Raw genomic sequence first — 17,003 nt, forward strand, 5'->3', positions numbered from 1 at the left:
TTATGGGCATGAAATGATTCACCCGCAGAAATGCCGAGTATTCCACACATTACGTGACAAGCAACAAGTTGCCTGGCCCTGAAGCGAGAAAAGCCAAACGTTTTGGCTATTCAAAGCTCGTCGGGACTATGCGTCGTATGCTTAATTTTTCCATCGTGCCGAACAAACAAACCAGCCGAGCCGACAAGCAGCGAATCTTGTGAAAACAAACATCGCGCACATTTATTAAGATACTTATAATGGGTAATTGAACTATAAATATGTACTTTAATTACAGGTAGGTTTAAGGTAGGAGTGAGTAAATTATGACTGCCCATTGTTTTTGGTTATGAAATGTCGAAGCGAGAAATACCCCGATTCCGATTCGGTTTGTACTGGGGCTTTGAGTTAAAATTTCAACTGGCCTAGAACTCCATGCGTCGCTGCTTGTTCCTAAAGTTGATTGCCAGAAAGACTGCCAAGGCAAAGCAAATTAGCTGAAGAGAGAAAAATGATATTAATTAATATTTCATGGTATTGAAAAAGTAGAAATATATTAGAGGAACCCACCTCAAAGGCCACTAGGACCCAGGACACAATGATGAAGCGCAGCTTGTCGCTCTCGTAGAAGCTCTGCAGCTTTTCGATGCACCCCTCCAAATAGAGATGGTCGGGAGTTTGCTGCAGATCCGCGTAGCAACTGGGCGGGATCAGCTGGTTGAGGAGCACGTAGTCGTTCGAGCTGCTCTTGCCACAGCACTCGTGCTTCTGCTGCAGTGCGTCCATGTTGTTCGCCTGCCACGCCAGCTCCACCGCCTCCTGGCCGCTCTTCACATCGTACTGGTGGAGGAACAGGCAGGTGCTCACGATCTGCGGGATGGCCAGGATCAGCAGGAACACGGCGCTCTGCGGGTAAAGGGGATAAGCACTGGCTTCCACTCACTTTCTCCAGATTAGGTTGACTTACTGTCGCCGTCAGCGCCACCGACTCCCGGATGGCCGCGTAGATTCCCAGAAGAGCGAACAGCAAAATGACCGAGCAGGCTATGTAGGCCGCTATGACGAACTCTTCCGTCTCCGTGTCCGCATTGTAGGCTATCCAACCTATAGCCCCGGCAGCCAGAAACTGAAATTAATTACGGTGGAGCTTTTATAGGTCAAATGTTTTATAGCGCTGTCAATGTTTAATAGAGAGTCTAGAAATTAATCCAAGGAAACGTAAACATTTTATTACTTCTGCGTTCAATCTACACAAAAATAAAGGTTTAATCTCGAAAATGTAGTGAAATGTAGTGATTTAATTTGCTTGTTAAGTTTTCAATTGGATTAAGTTTTAGACTTATTTCCAGAGCAGTTTTTCCAATCGATTCTCTTTTATTGATTCGAATATTTTAAGTACTTGGCTTTAAGCATTATCTAAAGAATAAAACAACATTTGAATGTATTCTTTTTCACTGTATCCTTCCTTTTCGCAACGTTTGGTGCTAGAGAAGATCGACTGTAGCACACGATCCGGTTGCAGTTGCAATTACAAGGGCAATTGCCATTCATTTGTGTGGCAATTAACAGCCGCAGCTGAGTGCATCACATAATTTATCGTTCGGGGAAGTTCGCCTGACTGAGCTGTGATAATGTCATGAACCCGCCCCCGCCCTCGCCCTCGCCCCCGCCCCCGACTCCGATTCCCTTTCCCTTACCCGCCTTATTGAGGGTTGATGAAGCACCCTTGTTCGTGCCCCAGTTTCGGGGTTTCGTGTCCCTCCCTTCCCGGGAAGCCAGTGATTCGATTTCGCTTTATGGGTCAGAGTGTAAACCCGAGTGCGAATATTGGACGAGGGTACGTGGACGTGGGCATGACATCATCCTGCGGGAGCGGAAATTGGAGCAATTGAAGGCTCTGCTGGGAGTCGGGCGGCAGGGAATAGAAAAGGCCAAAACGTAAACACGGCTGCCATAGCAACCAGAAAGCCAGGCGGATGGCGTTGCGGGTGGATGTTTTTGGAGGGGCAGGCGTTGTTGGCCACCTTGAGAACTGACCGTGTATCTCAGGTGGGCACGAGTCGGCCAAATGACAGACGTCGCTGAAAAACACACAGCCAGCAATCGACAAATATCCAAGCAAAAGAACGTTTTCAAAGGCATTCTGGCGCCGACTTTGTGCTCTTCAAGTGTATATGGTATAGAAAATTTCAAAAAATAATATTAAAATTCTTGAAAGTGCGTTTACTTGTGCACCCGTTCCACATGACATCATGCTAATTTCCTTGCCCGAACCACGGAATACTCTATATGCGATACATCAAGGTAATTAGTGATCCATGTTTGAGATGACTTACCCCTAAAATGGCGTTCAGAGCGATGGAGGTGATCTTAACGCTGGTCGTGGCACAGCCCATGTTTGCGGACCTGAAAAACATGTTCCGAACTCATTTAGTGATATTTCCGAAACACTCGACCTTTTTCGAACTGAAGTCTGTTAACCTTCTGACTTCTTTTGCCGCACACGAATTAAGTCGCCTTTGTTTATTTACTTTTGGTGCTGGATTTGAGTTTGAATTCACTTCCAAATGGATTTCCGTCGACGGTTTGCCGTTTGCCCGGGATATCCGCTCTCGAAATTGAACTTTTGGGTCTGGCACGTTCTGCGTTCGCTGGCGAACTGAAAGCGGGAAATGTTTTTGTTGTTCTCTTTCCCCACTGTCGTTGTTTTCTCCACAATCAAAATAAACAGAAGAGCGCACTCGCACTCTCGAAAGAGAGCACTGCACTTAGGTCAGCGCTTCAAGCCATGACGTCACTTCAATTTGCGTCGCCGTCAGTGGTGTTTTCGAAATGTTTTCGGGAGCGTATGGAAAACGGGGGAAGATTGAGAGGATTGATTGTAGAAAATTAACAAAGTGGACTTCTTAGGAGGTGCTGTAAGCTCGATTTCATGTACAAGATAACACATACCTATGTAAAAATATAAATTGCGCCTGGAAACCGCTATCAGATTTAAGAAAGGAGCAAGATCTTTATTTGAAAAAACAGGTTCTTGAATTTTAAATAAAATGTTTTAAAGAAATGGGGAGAATGTTATTGTAGCAAAAACAATCTTAAACTTTATTTCACATCCTAGGCGTGAGCTCCATTTTGAAATGCATACGAACAACAAAGAAACGATAAGGAACCAGTAGTGTGTTGTTTTAAGTCTTGACCGCATATAAAAAAAAAAGTGCGTGTGTACAAAGTACACATGATAGAAGTGAAACTGCTTTGGCTAACTAATTTATTAGTCTTGTCTATATTTATACAAATCTTAGACTTTAGATTTCCGAGACTTAAAGAAAGGGAACAAGGAAAATATGTAAGCAATTTATTTGTCATTAAAATGCAACTTCCGTTGCATACTTGCGTGACGTTACCGTTACTTTTGTAAAAATTTTACGCTCATGCGTCTAAAGAAGTTTCACTTCAAAAAGGATCTTATGTATTGTCAACCTTATGTAAACCGTGGGAAACTCCACATATTTTTCAGTAATAACCGAGAGTATTAATTTTAACGGTTCGACACACATAAGAAAATATTCATACGGCATTCTGTATAATGGTGCCATTGAAACCAAATAAGTCTCAGGTTAAAAGTTCAATTTATTATGTAACAAGAAAGGAAGCTAGCTTCTCGCAAGCCGAACCTTATATACCCTTGCAGTCGAACAAAATACATAAAGGCTAAACGTCATCGAATCTATAACGTTTTTTCTTTTAATTTTTCATATTTTCAACTATTGTTTATATGACAGCAATATGATATAGTCGTCCGATTTTGATGAAATTCAACTCGTTATTCAAGAGTCGTTAGAAAACTCTATATTTCCAAAATCATGATTGTCTGATGAAAAACAACGATATAGATTTTTCGATCTCTCCTATGGCAGCTATATGATATAGTTGTCCGATTTTTATGAATTTTTTTTTCTCGGTTCAAGGGAAGTTAAATAGTCGATGTTGTAAAAATCATGCTCGTGGTATAAAAAACAACGAAGTTATAATTTTTTTCCCTTATTTATATATCTTTCCTATGGCAACTATATGATAAAGTTATCCGATTTCGATAACCTTTAATCCGAAATTCAATAGTAAAGAAATCAAGTCAAATTTGATCAGATCAAAAACAACGGCGTTAGAATTTTGTAATTCAATCTCCTGTATGGGAACTATCCTATATAGTTGCCCGATCCGGCCCGTTCCGACTTATATACTGCGGGCAACAACTTTTGGGAAAGTTTCAGCAAGATAGCTTTAAAACTGAGAGACTAGTTTGCGTAGAAACGGACAGACGGACAGACGGATAGATGGACAGATGGACAGATGGACAGACGGACACACGAATTAGGATTCAGATCGTAATGCTGATCGAGAATATGTATAGGTACTTTATGGGGTCTGAGGTGTCTCCTTCACTACGTTGCAAACTTCTGCCTGAAATAATAATACCCTTTGCTCTGCAAGGGTATAAAAATATATTTTTTTAACCCCCAAAAATTACATTTGTTCCGCTACCCTAAGCTGGACTTCAAGTTAGTTTATTTTGCTAAGAGCTTATAATAATCGGTTAAGATCTTCCAGTTGACACTTAGCTCAGCATCTTGAAGACACGACGTCAATTTGTCAATAAGTCAATCTGGAGTCACGCTCTCTCTCATTGCCTTTCCCCCTCCTCGGCTTGTAAAAGCGTTTTGTTTTCGAGTTTGTTTATGGTTGTTATGTCTGGAGTCGAGCATTTCCCCTCGGCGACCCGGATTCCCCAACTCCGCCCACACATACAGCTGTGTTCATAATAATAGCAGTGCAATAGCAACGAAGTAAAACAACGGTAATTTTAGCATATTCCTTTTCGTTAGTTGATCGCTTGATCATTTTTTTTGTAAAATGTAATATAGAGATAGGAAAACTAAAAAAGTTCCATTAGATTTGCTTTTTATTTTCGTTTTTTGGACATTCTTGTGCAAAATCACAAGTTTTTGGCTGTTCATAATAATAGCAGTTTTTCATTTTAATCCACAAAAAGTGCCGAAAACATTAAAAATGTTGCAAAAAGTGAGTTTGCTTGAGTTAATTAATATAATTTAAATGAAAATACACAATAACCATGCAAAAATTTTAATTTTAGTGGGTAGAGGACAACACTGTTCAGAGGAAGAGAGGAATTTGATAGTTCAGCTTAGAAAGCAGGGAAAAACCTATCAACAAATCCAAGATATGGTAAATTGTTTTACCAAAATGGTATCCAATGCCATTTATGGCATCCAATGCCATTTAAATATGATTGGAAGTCCAAAACACGTGGGCCCAAACGAAAAACAACCGATATTAAGGACCGACGAATAGTGTGCTTCAGCAAAGCGAATCCTCTTGCATCTTCTAGGGATGTAAAAGTGGAGCTGAAGTTGGGGATCAGCGACGTCACCATTCACCTTCGATTAGTAAATGGAAATTTAAATGCGCGAAGCCCCCGAAAGGTGCCATTACTTGGTAAAAGGCATATCCAAGCTCGATTGGAGTTTGCCAAAAGCCATTTGTACTGGCCAGTGACGAAATGGCGCAATATTCTTTGGACAGATGAGTCCAAACTGGTCTTGTTTGGTGGGACAGGCTCAAGACAGTATGTCCGACGACCCCCAAACACTGAGTACCACCCAAACCACCCTCTTAAGACCGTTAAGCACGGTGGCCTTAAAATATTGGTATGGGCTTGTTTTTCGTACAGCGGCGTGGGTCGCATACATATGATCTATGGGATCATGGACCAACACGTCTATGTGGACATACTCAAAAATGTTATGCTTCCTTATGCACAGTGGGATATGCCCTTAAAATGGTCATTCCAGCAGGATAACGACCCAAAACATACCACCAAATTGGCTAAGAGCTGGTTTATTCAAGAAAACATTGAATTAATGTCGTGTCCAGCACAGTCCCCGGATTTAAATCCGATTGAAAATTTATGGGGGGACATCAAGCGATATGTGGCAAAGAAATCCCCGACTTCAAAGTCGCAGATTTGGCAATTTGTACCGGATGCGTGGGCGCAGATTCCCCCCAAGCGTTGCCAGGACTTGGTGGACTCCATGCCACGTAGGTGTGAAGCTGTAATAGCCAATAAAGGTTTTACGTCAAAAAATTAGTTAATATTTATCATTATTGTTATTTGTATTAAGTTATTCTTAAGATTTGTTAAATTTTTTAATTTTTTTGGTAACACTGCTATTATTATGAACAGCACATTTTGTCGTTATTATTTTGTTATTATGAATATTTTCGAAAAAAATGGAGTTATTAAACTGAAACAAATGTTAACATAATTAAAATTAAATATATTATGTTGATGTAAACCAAATTTGTCCCAATTTAGTGTTTATACTATGATTTTTCGATCTTAAACATTTACGTCATCAGCACTGCTATTATTATGAACACAGCTGTATACATGTATATATGTACGAGTATATGCACAGAATTGAATACAGATATGTGTTTGTATATTGCGAGGAGGCGTCATTTCGGGCTTAATTATGTTTGGCTCTGGCTCTGGTTTTCGCTTTATGCCATTATGCATACACCAGACCGACAGCCTTTTGTTTGCGCAATTGATTTGAAGAGCTTTCTAGTGGTCAATTTCCTCCAACGCCGCAGACGAAGACACTGACAAAAATACCATTCCTCTTATCGTTTATCGTACCGCACTTTAACATGAAAAAAGTTGATAACTCAATTATCAATTTAGGCTGACTCAAGTATAAATACATTTTAAAGCAATAACTAAGCAAGCAAACGGGATCTATTAAATATGTTATTCGTTATTATTTGTTTTTTTATTGTTTTACAATACCAAGTAGATTCGACTGCATACAAATTAAATTAATTTCCCAGTGCACGTGCAACTTCAACATAAGCATAAAATCAAGCTTTAAGGCATCTTCGGTTGCATGGCAAGCGAACTGCGCACTCACGTATCATACTTGTGTTTACGTTGGTGATTTTGGTGGATCTAAACAAGGTACATTGGTGACGCCTAACATGGGAATTGAGGAGATTGTTTTCTAATTCGGTCAGTAGACCCTAATAGTTGTAGCGTCTCTGCCGATTCGAATAGTGAATGGCCAAGATGACGGCCAGCAGAAGAATGACAGCCTGTAATTGAGAGAAGAGCTGGTTACTTTGTATTTCGAATCCGGAATGAGTAACACTTACATCGAATCCGAGCAGACCCCACTCCAAGTAGCTGGAAGTAGTCGCCTCATCCGCATAGGCTTCCTCCACTCTGTTGAGGCAGCCGATTTGATTCAGATTCAGGGGATTCACACAGCTGTTGTCCTTGCAACAACTGCTGGGCACTGTGTTGTTCCAGAATTGACTGTTCAGGTAGTCCTGGGCACTATCTCGACCACAGCAGGAGAACTGAAAGAAGGGAAATTTATAGGACAAATTAATAAAATAAATTAATAAAAATTAATAATAAATTAGCTTATAAGCAGAATTGGTTTTGAACCTTTCAAGACATGAGTTGAAGTTTTATTGAAAGAAATATTTGATGCTCCGCGGTACTACCTCAATATGTTTTTGTCGAAAAATAATAATCACAGCACCCCTAGCACTTAAATTAAGATAAACATCTTCTAAATATTGTTGGCGATAAGATATGATACCGAAATCTTTGGACTGTAAAACGTAAGTTAGTTTCCAAAAAAATATCACCATGTTTTTTGGTTTTTTCCAAGGTTCCAAATTATTTACGGAACTGTGTTTTGCTAGTTTATATAGTTTAATACTGGAGAAGCCACACTCACCGTCCTCTGAATGTTGTCCATGCTGCCGGGCTTGGTCTGCTCCAGCTCCCAATGGTCCTCTACCATTTTCAGGGCGTACTTCTTGAACACATCTCGAGGACTCAGGATGATGAAGGTGACTATGAGCACCAGCAAGATCAGCAGCAGCGTCACGTACTGTGGAGCAATGAGAACAAGTTAGTCAAAATATGACTCAGGCAATGGCATCATTCGTCTACGAACCGTCCACAGCATGCGCGGCGATTCACGAATAGCTCCGCAGCAGCCGAACATGGATATCAGCAGGATAATGCCGCCCAGGACCACAAGGCCGATGGCGTACGCTTCTGGCATCGCTCCCCATCCGAGCCCGGCAAAGATAAGCACCAGCACTCCAAGAATCTAAGAGTCGAAGTCACACAAATTTAAGTCACAAAAGCATTCAGTTTGAGTAAAACACATTTTAAATTCGAGGCGTTACCGATAAGAAAGTACGCCCACAAGCAATTCTAGAGTGTGATTTTGCACATACGAACGGTTAATATATACACAAGTTTCTTTGTTTATAATGGGAATTTGGGTTTCGGGCTTTTAATTTCATAAAAAACAATCAATGCTAAACATTCGCCGCACTTCTGCGGCCTTGAGAAGGCCATAGAAAGTTTTGTTGCATATTGGCGTCGGCTAATTTGTCGGCCTGGTCTCATCGCTATTGTCACATCGGCTGACTAATCCGGTTTCCATATTCCATTCATATTAGCTGTTTAAACGAAATCCGAGGGCATGACGCATTTGAGCCGCCTCGTTTTGCCGCTTGGCTGGCAAAGCTCTCCTCTTGGCTCAAGGAACTCAGGCCGAGCTGAAGCCATTAACAATAGACACTGGCTAACGCACACAGACAGCCGCGAAATGTGGTCATAAGCCAAACACGCACCCGAGATGATATCATCTACTGACCAGGTGGACGTGGAACTCGCGGCAAGAGCCCGCCACATCAAAGCTCTCCAAAAAACAAATTTCAAATACCATTGCAAGTATCTGGCTATTTGTAGCTCCAAGCAGACGCATCTATTCTACGATTCCCGAAGCACCATATGCCAATTTCAGTTTGGTGCTCTACTTACCGCCCATAAGGCATTGAAAAGGAACAGCGAGTACTTTATAGTGCCCGTTGCGCAGCTCATTTTTGAAGTTTCGGTTTATTTTTCCACTCCAAGTGGTAGCTCCTAGCCAGAATGCAATTGAACCGGGAAACGCAGTGCAACACGTGCAACAGTTTGCTGCTTGGCGGCTACTTTTTCAAAATATCGAAAGTGATTTCGGCGGGAGCAGACTGAATCGGTTTGGGAGCGCGGACTACTGCGGCCACGGTCACGAGCAAACTGAGCACACCGAAGCCAAAACTCTCTGGCCCGGAATACCACTCGAGTCGAGCGGTCCGAAGCTCCAAAGCTGTAGCGTTGTTAGAGCAAACAAAACAACATGGGCACACACATTACCATACGCGGCAGTCGGGCCTCCCTAACACGAACTTCTAGTGGTTACTTAGACTCATTGGAATCAAATCATCTCTATTTAAAACTTTTTAAACATCCGCAGAAGGTACCTACCGTAAGTTCACAAGTTTCCAAGCATAAAAAAATATTTTAGTTTTTACTTCATGGTATCAGTGAATAGAAAAAGTGGCGTTAAAAAAAGACTACATATTTTGAAAATCATTTTAGATATCACTTCTCCTGCGGTTTTTATGGCCTCTCTTTTGTATCAAAAAATAAAAACCAAACTTTTAGATAAAGCCCACTGAACATTCATTTCTTTCCAATTAGAAAAATATAGACTTAGGGAAGTTGACCTATACAAATATACATATGCTCGCAGTAGACAAACACTTGGAGCAAAGCCAAAGGCAAAAACAAAATTGAAGTTGGACAAACCTCTGCTTTTGCTTTTGTTGTTGTTGGCGTTCGGAAGCCAAACAAACAGAAAGCGGAGCTGGTTATACTTGACAGAACTGAAAAGTCGGGGGTAAGCTCTATATAGCGCCGTTTGCCAGATGTTTAGCCGGGGAGCGTGTTATCGAGGGGAGTCGGCTCTCATCGCCGTTCCCTCTCCCAGCTAATTTAAACGATTAGATCGATTGACTCGATTGCGTCAGACGATCGAGAACCGATGACGTCACCACTGGTGATTCGCTCAGAGTCCAGGTTAGAATCTTGCCCGCAATCTTGAGACCGCAATGGAAACCAAGCTTCAGAAAGAATGTCAACACCAAGTTTAGGGCGAACTCCAGAACTTCGGTGTTTTCAAGAGTTTAAAAATTACTTTGGGTACTTCACGATTAAAAAGGAAGTAGTTTTTTTTTTTTTTTTGATAACGCATACATGCTTTTAATAAGCGTAATCCATCCCTCAGTTCCCTATTTATTTGTACATACAGATTATAATCATTATCTATTAACGGGGTCTCCAACAAAGTTTACCTTAGCGCTTTATCGAATTCCGAAAAATAAGGGGTTCTAAAGAAGGTAACCAAACAATAGATTCGAAAATTTTATTCAAGGTACTGAATTTACTCGATTTATCGGTGTAGGTATATTATAAATTTCCTTGCAGGTTAACGAAAAAATGTATTGGTAATTTTGAATGACTTTAAACAATAAAATACAATTTCGGGTTCGAAATAAATTACCAAAGTACATTATGAATCAAGTACTTAGTAGTTGTAGCGAATGCGTTGCTTGCGGAAACGACCGACCAAATAGAAGGCAGCAATCACCATGAGAGCCTGTAACAAATATTAATTTAATCTCAAAAATGATCTAGTCAGTCCCACATCCAACTTACTGTTATTCCCACCGCGATCCAGTTGGTGTCGTTTGAATAGTTGAAGAGCGCCACAAAGCTTTGGCTGGCCTTCTGGACACATCCAGCTAGATAATGTGGCTTCTGGGTATCCGAATCGGGGTAACAACTTGAAGGAAGCGTTTGGCGTCCAATGGTCACATAGTCGTCGGGGCTGTCACGTCCACAACATTGGTACTGTAAAATGTTATGGAGAGTCAGGGGAACAATTACCAAGCATATTTTAAAGTATTTTTTTATACCCTTGCAGAGCAAATATATATTCTTGATCAGCATCACGATCAGAATTTAAATACGTATGAACGTCTGTCCGTCCGTCTGTCTGTCTGTCCGTCTGTCTGTCCGTCTGTCTGTCCGTCCGTCTGTCCGGACTGTTTTATTTGTGAGCCTTAATAACCAAATACGAACCACTGACTGGGGAATGTCCATTGCACCAGGTTCAACCAGCTCCCTGTCCCACTTGGCCTGAATCTCCTCGATGGCAAACCTCTCAATGTACTCCTCGCTGAAGTTGAAGCCGAAGATGCCCAGCAAGCTGATAATCAACTGAGCCAAGAGCATAAAGCCGTACTGAAGTGGCATCGTGCACAAAGAAAACAAAGTCAGTAAATGATTGTGCGGGATAGATGCGATTCTGGCACTCACCGTAGCGGTCATGCACACGTTCTCCTGGCAGATTCCACAGCATCCCAGGATAGCGGAGATGAAGACAAGGCCGCCCAGACCGTACAGGAATACGATATATGCGAGAGGGGCCTTGGAGATGGCCAACGTTGCAATGCCTATCAACAACAGACCCGAAAGCTATAGAAGGAGCAAAAGGTCACCAATGGCAACTCAGATTAGCTTTCGGCAACAGCGATGTCATCGACTTCAGTCGAGATTGAGTGATTTTCAGAACATATATGTGTAGGTACAAAAGAAATAATTATTAAGAGGGCTTTACCCGTGTTAGGCTGGCGTCTGTGTTTTTGATTACTAATTAGATTGAATTTATAGCTAATAAAGTCATACAAAAACAACTGGTTTTTAAGTAGGTATATGCATTCCGAGCTTATGTAAATATATCTGAAATATCAGTTGAATACTTTAGACAATTAATTGTACAATTTAAAGCTGAAAGTACAAAATCCTTTATTTTTTTTTTTTAGTTGCCCTCTATGTGTCTCCTATTCTTTCTCGTAAATCGTATTCAGTGACAAGTATCACTTTCTATAAATAACATTTTATTAGTAAATAAAACCAAAAATTAAACAAAGCGAAGAACCACACAAGTTTTAAACAAGTTATTGGATTTAAATAAAACTCGATTTATCATTGTTTGTTATTCTAATGTAAGCGTGATTGTTCTTGCAACATATGGAAAAGTCATAAAACATTTTTAATCAAACAAATGATGCAAAATATTGGGGGATACGCTAAGAAGTAAACAACATTTTTTCATATCCAAAACAAAAACTTTTTGATGGCTGCCAAAAATTGTTATCGATTCCATGAAACCTGAATGTGAGATAGCTTGTCAAACCACTGAGAATATGTAGGAATTTAAATTTCTTTGAGAATATTTAGGATATATATATAATATCGAAAGAACTCGAATATTTAACCTTATTTCATCGTATGTAGAACTTACCGCATTCAGAGTATTGAGTGTGTTTAGGAAACACTTTACACAACCAGAGGTGCAGCCCATTTTTAACAACTGGGACTTTTTTAGTAAGTAAGGAAAACTAATGAATGGAATCTGCAAGACAACCGAGAGAACGAACCATCCAGACAGATGATCAAAAAGTAAATGAATTCGAATGGCCAGTATTCCTCGACAAAATTTATTTTTCGCTCTTCGCTCGGCTTTTGATCTCCGCTCTTAGCCAATATATTCAAAGAGAGATGCGGTGAGCTCGATTAGGCTATGGAAAGTATTTATTTTCTAATGGCGAATAAGCTAATTCGGTTAACTTTTAACATCAATATTCATGCTGGGGTGTCCTCGGCCATCAGTCGTTGATGGGGGTTTCCTCGTCCTTTATTTTGGTTTTGGCATATTTGCGAGCCTTGCCCAAATGGTAAGCAGTGAACAAGCCCATAAACTGAAAACAAATATTATGCCAGCAGATGTAATATGTTATTTAAAATTTAAGTCAGGCAATCTTAAAATTATTGTTTCTTAAAAGCATTCGTCTTATCTTGACTCTCTTTTTCTTTTACTTTTAAGAGTAAAATTAAAAAATTACAAAAAAGTCTCACACAATTTTTCTTGAATTTTGGAATGTCAATCTAATAAGTCAAAACAAGATTGTATTGACAGACTCCAGGGGCGGACGCAGGGGGGTGGTCCTAGGGGTCCGGACACCCCAAAATTTTTTTCTGAGTCCGCCCCTGACAGACACAGATAATAGATTCATTACATTATGTGGATTTTGTTTACTAAAAATGGAACGACTTATAATGAATCTGGGTTCAAAAAATGGAAAAATTTTAATTGTTCATTGTAAGTATAAGCAACGGCATTAAAGCTACTACACGGTGAGGCCAGAACATTCTATTGTTTTTAAAAGATAAATATACTACTAAAATAAAAAGAGCCCTGGTCTATGACTAATATACAACATTTCGATTTTAATAAATATATGTGTGCCTAGACCATCAGAAACTAGTTACTCAAATGAACTACATATCCACGCTCAATTTCGAAGATTCCGACGTTCTTGGTTAAAAGAAGGCAGGATAAAATTTAAAAAAACGCCACAATATCGCAAGAATTTATATTATCAAATATAAAAATGTTGTACCATACAGAACTTCGCGGTTTGTGGTCTTAAAAGTGAGTGTGGCACAAAAGTGTAATATCAAAATGCATAAAAATATCTGTATTCCAAATTTTTAATGTCAAGCGCTAGCTCGTTAAGATCGGATAGACTGACGGACAGGCAGATATGGCTAGATCGACTTGTTTTACTTATACTCCATGGAGTCTTTTGTTCATCTTTTGACCTTTGACTTGTTACATACTTTTTAGCAAAAACAATGTAATCTTCTACTTTGGCTAATAGATCTTAAAAGTTCCAAATCGCCTCCTTCGTTTTATCAATTTATCCTTAAATCCATGTCTTCAAAAATGTTTGCTGAATTGTATCAGCATCGTTTCAAATTAAAAAGGGCTGACTTTGCGGCATATTTTAGTATTCCTTATCAGGCTCTGTATGTATTACTCACCTCGAGGGCAATGATGGCCATGCAGCTGTAGTAGTTGAGGTCCGCCTGCGCCCTCAGATTGCCGGCGGCCTTGGTGGAGCAGCCCTCCTCGAAAACGTGAGCTGGCTTGGAGCAGTCGAAGGCGTAGCAGCAGCTGCTGGGCAGAGCACCGTGCTCCTCCTTGAGATAGTCCTGGGGACCCTCCAGGCCGCAGCAGCCGAAGAGACTGTGCACCGGCTGCATCTTGTCGTCGCTGTGCGTCTTCTGCTCGAAGAGGTCGCGCATGCGCTCCGTGAACCTGGCCATCAGCTCCTCCCGCATCGCAGTGAAGGCGAAGAGGTAGGAGCCCAGCGCGGCTATCACCAGCCCACTGCAGATCAAGTACTGGAAAAGGGACATTCAGAGGGTATGCCATGGGCAAGACAGAGCCCACTCACGTATATGGAATACTTGTAGGACACCTTCAGGGCAACGTACATGCCCAGGAAGGCCACTCCAAAGACGGCCACTCCGCAAAGGGCCGCGCCGTAGCTGCCATAGGTGGAGACCGCTGAGCCCCAAGTTACCACTCCGCAGGAGAAGAAGAACACGTTACAAGTCTGAAGGATACGTGCAAAAATATAAGATTACATAGCTTTGTTTAAAGGACTTAGGAAACTAAGTAAAGTCCTGATTAATACAAACATACCTAATTTGGTGGGTAAATAAATAAACATTTGAGCGAGTTTAATGCACAACATTTCTTGCTCGAACAAGACAGCGAATTTTTATTTAAATATGATGTCCACAATCTAGAGATAGTAACGTAGCGTTGGCCACAAAATGATATTTTTAACTCCCTAAAAATTGTGTTCATCGACGGAACTGGGTAATTAACGTTACAATCCGACAATTGGTATTGGCAAAATCGACCTATATTCATCAGATTTTCTTACCAGTGCAACATAAGTATTGCATAAACTCTGATATTTGCGTTATCTTAAATTTAACTTTTTTCTAGCATATGTTTAAAACTTAAAACTTAAACTTATTTCATAAAATAGGTTGTACGAGGAACAAAATAAAATAGGGAGATGTGAATTTAATCATAAACTTTTATCTTTTCGCAATTCAAATAGATTAGTTATCTCATATTCCGAGAAAAAGTGTCTAATAAATTTAAATAACAAGAAAGGAAGCTAGCTTCGGCAAGCCGAAGCTTATACATATACCCTTGCAGTCATCAAATATGTCGAACAAAACGCATAAAGGCTAGACAACATCTAAGCTAAGACGATTTTTCTATTCATTTTCCATATTTTTGACTATAGATCATATGGGAGCTATACGATATAGTTGTCCGATTTTGATCAAATTTAACTCGTAATTCAAGAGTCGTAAGAACACTCTATATTCCAAAAATCATACTTGTCTGATGAAAAACAACGATGTTATCAATTTATTTCCATTAATTCAATATATAATTTTCGATCCCTCCTATGGCAGCTATATGATAGAGTTATCCGATTTTGATCAAATTTAATCCGAAATTCAATAACAGTTAGAAAACGCCATCTTGAAGAATTCAAGTCGATCTGATGAAAAACAATAGAGTGAGAATTTTTTATTTCATTCTCTTGTATTGGAGCTATCCGATATAGTCGGCCGATCCGGCCCGTTCCGACTTATATACTGCGTGCAACAACTACACAACTTTTGGGAAAGTTTCAGCACGATAGCTTTAAAACTGAGAGACTAGTTTGCGCGGAAACGGACAGACGGACAGACGGACAGACGGACAGATGTACATACATACATATTTCGATTCTGCTCGTGATGCTGATCAAGAATATATATACTTTATGGGGTCTGAGGTGTCTCCTTCACTGCGTTGCAAACTTCTGACTGAAATTATAATACCCTTTTGCTCTGCAAGGGTATAAAAATCACATTCTATGTATTTTGCCAAAAGCACTGTTTTATCAGAAATAGTTGGTTTGTGCCCTCACAGTGCTCTTATCAGATTTAATTAGTCTTGTGTTAGAATATAATGATTAAACCCTGACATTTCTATATGAAAAAATTAAATTTCTAAATAAACGAAATAATAAGAATATTAATTGGCGTAAGCATGCAAGAATTGTGAAAGTGCCATTTTTAGATATGGCGGGGATTGTGAACAGTTGGCCGGCTGAATTATGTAAAAATGTGAACAGGTATTTATAAGTATATGCAAGATTGCATTGATTTGTTTATGGTTTTAGCGGCTTTTTGGCAATAATACGTGCTCTCTCGGGCGAGATTTGCACTGGGGCCATTATTGATTTTTCGCCCCATTTTTCGCATCAGCGGGTGTTGTGCAAGACACTCATTTGGGTCGGTCCGCGGGATTGGGGAAGAGGTTCCCCCGCGCGTTCTTGGAACGGGAAATGCGCATCTGTTTATACCTACCACAATAAGAACGCAAGTGGCCAGTAGGCCGTACTTCCAGGGCGTTACGGCAAACGACTTTTCCATCCTGGCACTGAAGAAATGGTAGCACACACGTGAATCCCCTGGATAATAGTGCTTCTGCAACGCTTTCGCCCTAATCGGTGACCTCTGGGGGTCTGGAAGTTCGCTCGATTGGCACTAGGCCACTGGCATTGTTTACCCGGACTTGGAGAAGGCCTCAGCCCCAAAACGCTTCCGACTTGACTCGCGGAGAGCCCTCTCTGGTTGCAGCTCGTGTGGATGCCACAAAAGCTGGCCTGCGACTGAGCCAGAATGCGAGAGAACCAGGTGCCGCAGCTCATCGTCGTCACCGTCGGATATTCACCACCCAGCGGAACCAAAACAAACTGCCAACTATCATCTACGCGGTGACAATGACGCAGGCGCGTTCCGAATTCAGAATACAGGGTGATTTTATGCATCGCTTGAGGTTTTACTGCTTGCGTTATTAACTAGTTTGTGTTGATACAACATATCATAGTCCAAAAGATTTTTATATAAACTATTTTTAAGTGAAGTGGTGGAAGGAGTTATTATACGCGTTGAAGATAGAGTAAAATAGTGTTCTGTATTTGTTGAAAAGTTTTTAAAGCTAGGAAGAAGCCATTGCATTACCATAAAATTTGTCTATTAATGATTGTGATGATATTGATGATCGTGAGACAGATCGATCTAGCCCTGCATGCTT

General features: G+C 40.5%; 4 protein-coding genes across 5 annotated transcripts; all 4 read right to left on the bottom strand.

Annotated features, from left to right (window-relative positions):
• Positions 1–195: 195 nt before the first annotated feature.
• On the bottom strand, positions 196–2,722 carry LOC108094229 (protein late bloomer). 2 transcript variants are annotated; one of them, XM_017194688.2, is made up of 5 exons: positions 2,461–2,722; positions 2,316–2,385; positions 947–1,105; positions 550–885; positions 196–476 (listed from the first exon to the last, which is right to left on the bottom strand). In XM_017194688.2, the coding sequence occupies exons 2-5, from the start codon at positions 2,373–2,375 to the stop codon at positions 405–407; spliced, it is 627 nt and encodes a 208-aa protein (XP_017050177.1). In that variant the 5' UTR covers positions 2,376–2,385; positions 2,461–2,722; the 3' UTR covers positions 196–404. The 2 variants fall into 2 exon arrangements, with proteins under 2 accessions (XP_017050177.1, XP_017050176.1); XM_017194687.2 differs by having other exon boundaries at positions 2,511–2,718.
• A 4,080-nt stretch (positions 2,723–6,802) lies between these two features.
• On the bottom strand, positions 6,803–9,181 carry LOC108094226 (protein late bloomer). Its single transcript, XM_017194683.2, has 5 exons — positions 8,912–9,181; positions 8,031–8,189; positions 7,809–7,964; positions 7,213–7,419; positions 6,803–7,152 (listed from the first exon to the last, which is right to left on the bottom strand). The coding sequence occupies exons 1-5, from the start codon at positions 8,969–8,971 to the stop codon at positions 7,081–7,083; spliced, it is 654 nt and encodes a 217-aa protein (XP_017050172.1). The 5' UTR covers positions 8,972–9,181; the 3' UTR covers positions 6,803–7,080.
• Positions 9,182–10,307: 1,126 nt separating this feature from the next.
• LOC108094227 (protein late bloomer) lies at positions 10,308–12,383 on the bottom strand. Its single transcript, XM_017194684.1, has 5 exons — positions 12,282–12,383; positions 11,294–11,452; positions 11,057–11,218; positions 10,631–10,825; positions 10,308–10,571 (listed from the first exon to the last, which is right to left on the bottom strand). The coding sequence occupies exons 1-5, from the start codon at positions 12,339–12,341 to the stop codon at positions 10,500–10,502; spliced, it is 648 nt and encodes a 215-aa protein (XP_017050173.1). The 5' UTR covers positions 12,342–12,383; the 3' UTR covers positions 10,308–10,499.
• Positions 12,384–12,549: 166 nt separating this feature from the next.
• Positions 12,550–16,566, bottom strand: LOC108094217 (23 kDa integral membrane protein). Its single transcript, XM_017194675.1, has 4 exons — positions 16,274–16,566; positions 14,281–14,442; positions 13,865–14,227; positions 12,550–12,738 (listed from the first exon to the last, which is right to left on the bottom strand). Exons 1-4 carry the CDS (start codon positions 16,337–16,339, stop codon positions 12,646–12,648), a joined length of 684 nt encoding a protein of 227 aa, XP_017050164.1. The 5' UTR covers positions 16,340–16,566; the 3' UTR covers positions 12,550–12,645.
• Positions 16,567–17,003: the final 437 nt, after the last annotated feature.

This window comes from Drosophila ficusphila, unplaced genomic scaffold (genome assembly GCF_018152265.1).
Source record: "Drosophila ficusphila isolate 14025-0441.05 unplaced genomic scaffold, ASM1815226v1 contig_414, whole genome shotgun sequence".
Taxonomy (NCBI): Eukaryota; Metazoa; Arthropoda; class Insecta; order Diptera; family Drosophilidae; genus Drosophila; species Drosophila ficusphila.